The 10,020-nt window shown below is 39.1% G+C and overlaps 1 protein-coding gene across 1 annotated transcript in view; it reads left to right on the forward strand.

The window, feature by feature from the left end:
* Positions 1-9,282, forward strand: part of VWA8 (von Willebrand factor A domain containing 8) — a 469,402-nt gene extending 460,120 nt beyond the window's left edge. Inside the window, exons 43-45 of the mRNA XM_074191741.1 lie at positions 4,347-4,442; positions 5,152-5,390; positions 7,896-9,282. Of these exons, the coding sequence (XP_074047842.1) occupies positions 4,347-4,442; positions 5,152-5,390; positions 7,896-8,004 (444 nt within the window). The 3' untranslated portion in view covers positions 8,005-9,282. The remainder of the gene's footprint in view (positions 1-4,346; positions 4,443-5,151; positions 5,391-7,895) is intronic.
* Positions 9,283-10,020: the final 738 nt, after the last annotated feature.

A 10,020-nucleotide genomic window follows, 5' to 3' on the forward strand; every position in this document is an offset into this window, starting at 1 on the left:
TAAATTCATTTAAATATGTAATTGCAAAGCAATTTTAATGTTAATATTGATGTTCCATGTTATCTAAAATAAATCAGTTTTGTGTCAAAAACTTTAACTAATAAAAATTTTATTAAATAGAAAATATAAGCAACATGAAAGGCTAGTATTTCCCTCTGTCTGGACAACTATCTTTCTATTGAGAAAGAAAAAATTAAATGCTCTTTTCATCAAGGAAAATAGTATAAATCAATTGAATTTCATATTTACAGTAAATTTAATGGGGGGGGTGTCAGGGAAAAAAACCTAAGTTGCATCATGGAGAAATAAACATTCAGTAACTTCTTAGCATTGATGGATCTACAGCCAATCTAAATAGTTACCATCTAAGGGTATCTGCTATTCAATTTCTCTGACAATAAAATTATAATTAAAAAGCTTAATGGTTCTCAGACAGGATTGGAAGTTTTTAGAGATCCAAGCATAAGGCCATTTTATCCTGAAAGATTTGGTATAATTTTTAGAAAATATTACAAAGTTTGTTTCGGTGTTTAAAAATTGTAGTTGTTCAACCAATAGAACCTCTCTTTTTTTAACTTTTTTTGCAAGGCAATAGGGTTAAGTGACTTGCCCAAGGTCACACAGCTAGGTAATTATTAAGTGTCTGAGGCCAGATTTGAATTCAGGTATTCCAAACTCCAGGTAGGGTGGCCTATCCACTGTACCACCTACCTGCCCCCCTAATTCAACCTGTTTTGAACTTCACTAAAATTTTATGTCAGTCACTCAACAAGTATTCGTTAAGTACTTATTAAGTGTCAGACAACATTTTAGGGGAACAAAGACAAAAGCAAAATGATTCCCTGACCCCAAGGATCTCACTAGGAACCAGTGATGACAGCATGCCTGTTCTTGAAAAAGAATTACAGTCTATGGTGGGGAAAGAGCCTGAAAAGCTGGAGGTATCTGGAAAGATGATGCAGAAGGAGGGGTCTAAGCTAAACCCTGTTGGAGGAAATGGGGGGGGGGGTGGCTCATGCAGAGGTCCAGAGACAAGAGCTGAAGGGCAATAATATGTCAGTTGACTGGAAAGGTGGGTTGGATCAGATGTTAAAGGTTTTATGTACCAAACACAGAGGTTAATATTTGATCCTAGAGATACAAGAAACCCCCACAATTATCAAGTAAGTTCTAGTCATTCTTGCCCTTTAGAAAATTACTTTGGCCACTCTGTGGAGATTTGGAGTGGGGAGAGAGGTTTGAAATGTGGGACCAATTAGGCAGCTGCAGCTAGAAGGAATGAAGACCTAATCTGGGTTGGTGGCCATGTAAGCCTTTTGGAGGAGTCAGTCAGATGCAAAAGATGTTGTGGACATAAAATGTATAGGTATCTGTAAGGGCAAAGAGGACACACATGGAGGTTACAAACTTGGTTGAACCTCACACCCTATACCAAGATAAGATGCAAATAGATACAGGATTTAGACATAAAAAAAATACTATAAGCAAATTAGAAGATTAAGGACTAGTTTATCTGCCAGATCTATGGAAAGGGAAGCAGTTTATGACTAAGGAAGAGATGGAGAACATCACTAAAAACAAACAAGATGATTTCGATTACATTAAATAAAAAAGCTTTTGCACAGACAAAACCACTGTAACCAAGATCAAAAGAAATGTGGCTGGGGGGGGGGGGGGCAGCTAGGTGGTGCAGTGGATAAAGCACCGTCCTTGGAGTCAGGAGTACCTGGGTTCAAATCCGGTCTCAGACACTTAATAATTACCTAGCTGTGTGGCCTTGGGCAAGCCACTTAACCCCATTTGCCTTACAAAAACCTAAAAAAAAAATGTAGTAAACTGGGAAACAATCTTTCTAAAATATACAGAGAACTGAGTCATATTTAAAAAAAAAAGCCATTCCCCAATTGACAAATGGTCAGCGGATATGCAAAGGCAATTTACAGATAAGGAAATCAAAGCAATCCATAGTCATATGAAAAATTGCTCTAAGTCATTACTTATTAGAGAAATGCAAATTCAAGCTTCTCTGAGGAAGCTCACACCTCTCAGACTGGCCAATATGACCAGAAAGGATGATGATCATTGTTGGAAGGGTTGTGGAAATTCTGGGACACTAACACATTGTTGGTGGAGCTGTGAACTCATGCAACCTTTCTGGAGAGAAATTTGGAACTAATGCCCAAAGGGCAACAAAAATATGCATACCCTTTGATCCAGCAATACCACTACTGGGTCTATACCCTGAAGAGATGATGAAAAAGGGTAAAAACATCACTTGTACAAAAATATTCATAGCAGCCCTGTTTATGGTGGCAAAGAATTGGAAATTAAGTAAATGTCCTTCAATTGGGGAATGGCATAGCAAACTGTGGTATATGTATGTATGTCATGGAACACTATTCTATTAGAAACCAGGAGGGATGGGAATTCAGAGAAGCCTGGAGGGATTTGCATGAACTGATGCTGAGTGAGATGAGCAGAACCAGAAAAACACTGTACACCCTAACAGCAACATGGGGGTGATGATCAAACTTGATGATCTCACTCATTCCATCAGTGCAACAACCAGGTACAATTTTGGGCTGTCTGCAAATGGAGATTATCATCTGTATCCAGATAAAGAACTGTGGAGTTTGAAACAAAGACCAAGGACTATTACCTTAAATTTAGGGGAAAAACCTGATATCTTATTGTCTGATCTTGCAATCTCTTATACTTTATGTTTCTTCCTTAAGGATGTAATTTCTCTCTCATCACACTCAGTTTGGATCAGTGTATACCATGGAAACAATTTAAAGACTAACAAATTGCTTTCTGTGGGCAGTGAGGGAGGGAAGTAAGATTAGGGGAAACATTGTAAAACTCAAAATAAATAAAATCTTTAAAAAAAAAAAAAGCAAACTTGGTTGAATGGGAGCTTGGTAGTACAGATCCATAATGCCTCTGCTGACCAGTGCTGTCTTTCAGATATCAGAAGTGTTAGGAATGAGACATGAAGCAATGTTAAAAAAATAATTTTAATCCTAAAACTTTTAGAATCAGCCTCTCTGCAATAGAGTCCTTCCTCATAACAAAGAAAAACAATTAAATAAAACCATCTGACAGCCCCTGAACCCGAGAGCATATGCCACATCCTGAATCTGTGATCCCCTACCAGTGCTGCTTTGACCATGAATGCTAATGATAGCATTTATATAGAGCTTTGAGGTTTTCAAAGCTTATTATACATATTATCTCATGTGATCCTCACATCAACCCGGGAGGGAGGTGCAGATGAGACAACTAAAGCTAAAAGAAGAGTCACCCCAGTTAATAAGTAACTGAGCAGGAAATGGTGCACAGGTTTTCCTCATTCTGATGAGATGAGGAAGATGTGTTTTTTCATTGGTGTTTTAGCATTTACAATATCTTGGTCTTCTGGTTTGACTTACAAGTCTTCCCATATAACTACTAATTCTTTATGGTCATTACAAATTATGATTATTCACATATCTGAATTTGTTCAGTCGTTGCTCAATCAATGAATACATATTGTATATCTTTTTCAACTTTAAAAAGTACTTCTATAAATATTTTGTCACCTAGAGACCATTTCCTACATATCTATTTGTTGTAGCTTTTCAGAAAGTAGTTAATAAATATTTGATGACTGATATTTGTGTTTCTTAAACTTTTCTATTCCAAAGTTACATGAAGATGCACATATCTTCTTCTCAAGTCCTTTATCATCCTTAGAGTTGAAATAATCAACCAGAAGCTATAGTATGTCTCTTAGGACATCACTTAGCTAGCTCCACAGGACTAGTCATAGAATGATTGATTTAGATGAGAGTTTAGTTATCACTTAATCCAGTTTCCTAACCAATATATTAATTCTCTCTCTAACATCCTTGGAAAATATATATCAGCCTTCTGTTTGAATCCCATAGAAGCAAGGATCTGATTACCAAATCATTCCTCTTCCCAAGAATTATATTAAGACATTCTTTATTTTGAAGAAAACCTAGCTCTCTATAAAATTGTCTTCTAAATGATACCTCTTCAGATTTTCAAAGATTGTTTTTATATTTATACACACTCTCAATGCTATATATTCTCATTTTTTTCAAAAGTTTTTCTTAAGGCATAGCTTTCAGATCTTTCTCTAACCTTAGTATTCTTCTCTGGATATGGTCAACTTTGTCAGAGTTCTTCCTGAAAGATAGTACCCAGGATTAAATACAGATTAAATACAGTTCCCCAGAAGTGGAACTGCTACCTCATTTGGGATCTGCTGGTGGTGATAGTTGGATCGAGTGTGTGTGTGTGTGTGTGTATTTCTGACAGTTTCATTCTCTTGCATGCAGTATGACATTGCTGGACACTCTGGAGATGGTTATGTCAACCTGGTTCCATTGGATAAAATCCCCAAGGACAATAATCAAAGACTTCAGATTCTGAAGGTAAAGATATTCTGAGGATACATGCTATGTACTGAAGGCTTCTGTAGATCTACATCATGAAGAAGAAATATCAACACAGGAATTTATTGATTTTCCAATGTTAATACACCACCTTGAGGGAAAACCCAGCAATATATTTCACCCTACCTTGGACCTCCACCAAAGAGAATCTAAAACCAGTGTCATCATAGACCCTCTTCTACTACTTAGAACCCTATTTCTGTGATTTATCTCAGACCCTCGATCCCATTGGTAGCCTGTGTGTGCTGTTCTTTAAAATATTGATGTTATAAAGAGGATTTTTGTTTTGTTTTTTTGTCTTTTTTGAGGAGGGTGGAGAGACAAGGGAGAAGGGAAAGGGAAAATACATTTTCTCCTAAGCTCTCTTTCACATCAAAATTTGTAATTCTATGAATAGTCTCTAACCAGAAGAAAGAACAGATATACTTGGAGTAGTTGCCCAGAAAAATCAAAACAGAAAAGGAGGTGATTTTGCTCTATCCCCATAGCAAAGAGGAAACAATTCAAAGATTTAGCTTTATATCACGTAACTTCCCAAGGATCTTTCACAGAAGTAGTGCAAGTATGTCCAATCCTTAGTATCCATGTTAATAGCCAATTTACCTCAACAACTGCTATTGAAAATGTCCTTTTTTTTTTTAAATGTGCTTCTTCACCAAGATTTTTGATCCATATCTTCTGCTCACAGACAATGCACGCGCATGCCCAATTCTGCATGAGTGGAGACTATACTTTAGAAGGAACGGAACATGCCATCAAGGAGATTGCCAAAGAGGAAGCTGATGAATTCTTTGTCATTGTCCTGAGTGATGCTAACCTGGATCGATATGGCATACATCCAATGAGCTTCTCCAGGGTCTTGACAGCCAACCCCCAAGTAAACGCTTTTGCCATATTCATTGGATCTTTAGGTGACCAAGCAGTAAGGTAGGTGTTCATAACAAAGGAAATGTCTATGTAATGTTTCAACTCTCCTTCTTGCCTCCAGTGCACAACTTCTGTCTTTCAGCCCCCCATTTTCTAACAAAGTTCAACTCATACACCCCCTTATATATGAAATATTTGCTGATCCCCATAGCTGCTAATGCCTTCCCAAAAATGTTACCTTGTATTTATTCTTCTATGTAGAAATATGTATGAATATATATTTGTCTATATAAATAACTTTTATATTATGTATTTGCAACTCTATATTACCTACAGATATATTATAAATATATGTATATCTTTCTATATAGAAGTATATATATATGTGTGTGTGTGTATATATAATGTGTGAGTTCATGTTAGCTCCCTTGACAAAGATAGTTCCCCTGTATTTAGAATAGGGACTGTCCATGTTTGTCTCTGTATCTCCAGTACCTCAGTGCCCAACCCAGAGCAGGCCTTCATGACTACCAATTGAATGACTTGCTCAGCCCTTCTTTCTTTCTCTCATTTTTTTAATCTCTTCCTCTCTATTTTGTCCTTCCCTTATATCTACAAATATCCTCAAATCTTTCCTATCCTAAAAACAAAAACAAACTTCACTTGACACTGTTATTTCTTCCATCTTCTCTACTCACTTTTTATACTTTTCATTGCCTGAATCTCCTTGTCATCCCTTGTTGGTACAGTGGAAAATTCAAATCCTCCCACAATGAGTTACTAGTTGTGTGACTGGTCAAGATACTTTATACACAGTTGGTTTCCTTATCTGTAAAATGGGAATAAAAACAGTACCTACTTCTCAAGGGTTGTTCTGAAGATCAAATGAGATAACATGTATAAGCACTTTGTGAGTATTAAAGCACCATATAAACTACTACTATTATTATTAATTTCCCCACTTCTCAACCTGATGCAACTAGGCTTCTCTCGCTAATGCCTCTTCTGAATCCTCATCACCCTTTACCATTCCACAGTATCTGGTCCTATTGATTATGTCCTCCTTTGGTGAGTTTCCTCCAAAGACACCACTTCCTCCTGGTTCTCTCCCCTCTTGGACTGTTGTTTCCTGTTCTCTTTTATGGGTTGGTCTTCCATTTTCCTGTTACATAAATGTAGGAGTTTCCCCAAACTATTTTTTGACCCTCATCCATTCTGCTCACCCACAAGAGATGGCTTCCCCATTCAATTCCACCTCTATCCTCAATTCTGTGTCTAGTTCTCCAGTCTAGCCTAGTCTCCCTATTCCCAGTTTCTCATCTTCCTAGAACATGGGTCTCTTCATGCAGCTCCATCACAGAGAAGGCTCCTGGGGTTCCCTATTATGGTTCCTACATAGGAACATACAGACTCCTCAGGCTGACCTTCTTTCACTCTTCTATTTCATTGTAATGAAAGGGACTGGATGGGCCATTTCACATTCCGCTGCACTACCGCAGTGTCCTAGAGGCAGTGGAACCCCTCTATCCCAACCTGTCCCAGCCTCCGCACCCTCTGTTCCTTCTTCCCCCCTCCCATCCCTTCCTATTGAATTCCAGCTCTTTGGGACTCACCTCTTCCAGGAGGAAGTCTCCTATTCCCTGCAGCCCCTAAAACAACCCTTTCCTCCTCAAATAGAGGTAGAAGAGAAGGAGCACAGGATTTGAAGGTAGAGGACCTGGGTTCAGATCCTGATAGATTATTAAACTTCTTGAGGTGAGATGACTGTGTCTTCTTTCATCCTCACCTCTGGTTCCCCAGTCCCATGACTTTCATATCCTCTCTGCTCAGGAAATGTTTTGAACTGAATTGAAATGTCCGTCTTTCTAAATCAATGTCACCTGGAACCAAAATAACTCACATTTATAAAGTCCTTCCTCACAGCAGCTCCAGATGGAAGGAATACAAGTCTGATCATTCTTGTTTTAGGGGTGAAGAACCTGAACTTGTCATATTCAGACAGCTAGTAAATATTTACAGTGGGATTCGAATCTAGCACGCCAGAATCCAAGTCCAGTGCTCTCTTTGCTTTGCTCAGCTACTTAGTAGCAGATAGAAAATGAAAACTGCTTCTCAGTCATTATACACCAGGATGTAAAAAGTGATCCTTGAGTCTACAGCTTTTTGCAAGGGCGGTTAAAAATTCTGAGAATAAACTCCATGACACCCCAGACCCCTTACTGCCACTGGATCAGCCAAGTTAATGGAGTCCTCTAAGGAGGGGATTTCAAACAACAGAAACAGTGACTATAATAAATGAAAGGAAATCCTTTGAAAGAGGCTCATTGTCTTACTAAAAAAGACCCTTATGCTGGGACCTTCCCCCCTTCAGTGGTTCCTCTCTCTGCTTTCCCAAGCCCTTTATCCCTGCTGACAACTGGATGACTGGCCAGTGACTGGCCAGGTAATAGAAAGTAAAAACTTCCTTTTTTAAGAAACCCTGAAGACTCTGGGTTGCTGAGGCCGCCAGAAGAAGGGGAGACCCAATTTGCATTGGTAATTTTCTTTCCTATTCTAAACCCACAGACTTCAGAAAACTCTGCCAGCAGGTCGCTCCTTCGTTGCCATGGATACCAAGGAGATCCCTCAAATTCTGCAGCAGATCTTCACTTCCACCATGTTGTCCAGTGTCTAAGAAGGTCTTTAATGGCCCCCTCTAGCTTAGCCACTACAAGAGGTAAATTAAAGCAAGAATATATAGCCCTCTGAAAAGGTCTACTTCTCAAAAAAGAAGGAATGCTGGAAGATTTCAATGTGTATTTTCCTAAGTCTCTCTAAATAATTCTATTTTAGTTAGAATTCTGAAAGACAGAGATGTGGGGCTTGCCTACAGAAATTCAGTCACTGATTCATAAGTGAAGTGAGAAACCCATTTCTACACAGAGTAACCATATTAAACTAAACTGACCTCACACCAAATTATGGAAATGCAAGTCACCACATGTCCAACGCAACCTGCTCTTGTCCAGTAATTCCTGCCACCCATTTCCTCCCCCTCTCTCCTCAGCCCTTGAGTTCCTGAGAACACTACTTATAGTCTGAGTGTGGAATGTTCCAGTGTTCAGTCAATGAAACATATTCTTCTAACAGGAGAATTTTAGAAAAGGCTGAATTCTCTCAATAATTCTTTTTTCTTTAACATAGCAAATAGGAAATCCAAGGACTCTTAGATTGTCTTTTCTCCCCACATAAATTTAAAGGTTACACTACCATGACTTTCCAATGAAACATTTAAGACCAAGTGTCATATTTTGTCTGTCACCTGGGGGAAGGGAGGAAGAGGGGCAGGGAGAGAATGGTTGATTAATTCAACAAACATTTATTCTCATTTATTCTCTGCTTCCCCACCCCTTATGATTTCTTCCCCTTTCACTCTTTTTTTCACAAAAATTCTTTCTACTACGCAAAGCTTGTAACGCTGTCTGTCTACATGAAAAGCATTATTTTAGGAGACAGCATAAGGAGGGTTACCCCCCCCAAAAGAAGGCATCAAGGAGATCCAACACCCAGCTGTGTTCCAGAAGCCCCAAAGACTGGTCAGGCACCTTTGGGAAGGATGGAAACATCCTCACACTGATGCCTTTCCTCACCTCATTCACAAACTTGCTTCAGCTGGTTGACCTTTCCCAACCGGCTAGATGTCACTGTTGCAACAACGTGCACCCCCTTAGCAAGAGCCAGACCCCACCATTAATAAAACAGCCTGAGGTCAGGGGCTCCATGTCTGTGCGTTTTCATCCTGAATTGGGAAAACAAAGGTCTATAAATAATGTAACCTTAAAATCTAATAGGAATTGAAGTTGTATATAGTTCATTATGTCTTCTTAATTAAGTCTAAAGATCTGGGAAGAACATCAGGCCAGTGGGTTCCACTCTCCAGATTTGACTGTCCAATAAAGATCAATCCAATTTCTTATGTGTTTTGTTGCTGTCGCCTAACTCCATGTCCACAGTCTGACTCCAAGCTTGTGGCCACCACAGGATTCAGGGGAAGGAAGGATTCAAGCCTTTGAAAGTAATGGGAGAGAGCATTGCCCTGGGGGTTTGTACACTGGAGGCCTTCATTTTTCCATTCTCATTTGCATTTTAAAGTAGTTTCCCCCTTTTTTTTCCCAGAATGAATAATGATGCTTTTGGTTATCATTTTCTGCAACCTCTCGCTGAACTATCCTCCTACAGATACCAGTCAGGCATCGTTTCACTAGCCCTGGATACCTCTCAGCTTACCCTTAGCCAGGGACATTAAGGGACTGTAGGAGACAAGAATGAATTCTTCAAAGTTTTTTGTCAGTAAGCTTAATCAAAACTACCCAGTTGGAAAAACAACTGCTTTCAACTTCTGCTATGAACTTTGGCAATTAGCTTGTGGGCCATGTGGGTGACCTTCTGGACCACAGTCTACCCTCATTCTCCCAGTTATCACAGTGCCTTTAACCAGATAGGAGCTGCAGGATCCAAAACTTTCCCCTAATAATTGTCTCCTCCTCCCTCACCTCATTTGAAATCCTACTCTATGGATAAATGACCCCATTTTCTTAATGGGGAAGGATTTGGGGGGGGGGAGTAATTCATCACCACTTCTATAGTCACCCAAAGCTTATGCCTTTATTACTGAATGTGTTTCATTATAAGCTAATACATAGGTGCTTCT

This window comes from Macrotis lagotis, chromosome 6 (assembly GCF_037893015.1).
Source record: "Macrotis lagotis isolate mMagLag1 chromosome 6, bilby.v1.9.chrom.fasta, whole genome shotgun sequence".
Lineage (NCBI taxonomy): Eukaryota > Metazoa > Chordata > Mammalia > Peramelemorphia > Peramelidae > Macrotis > Macrotis lagotis.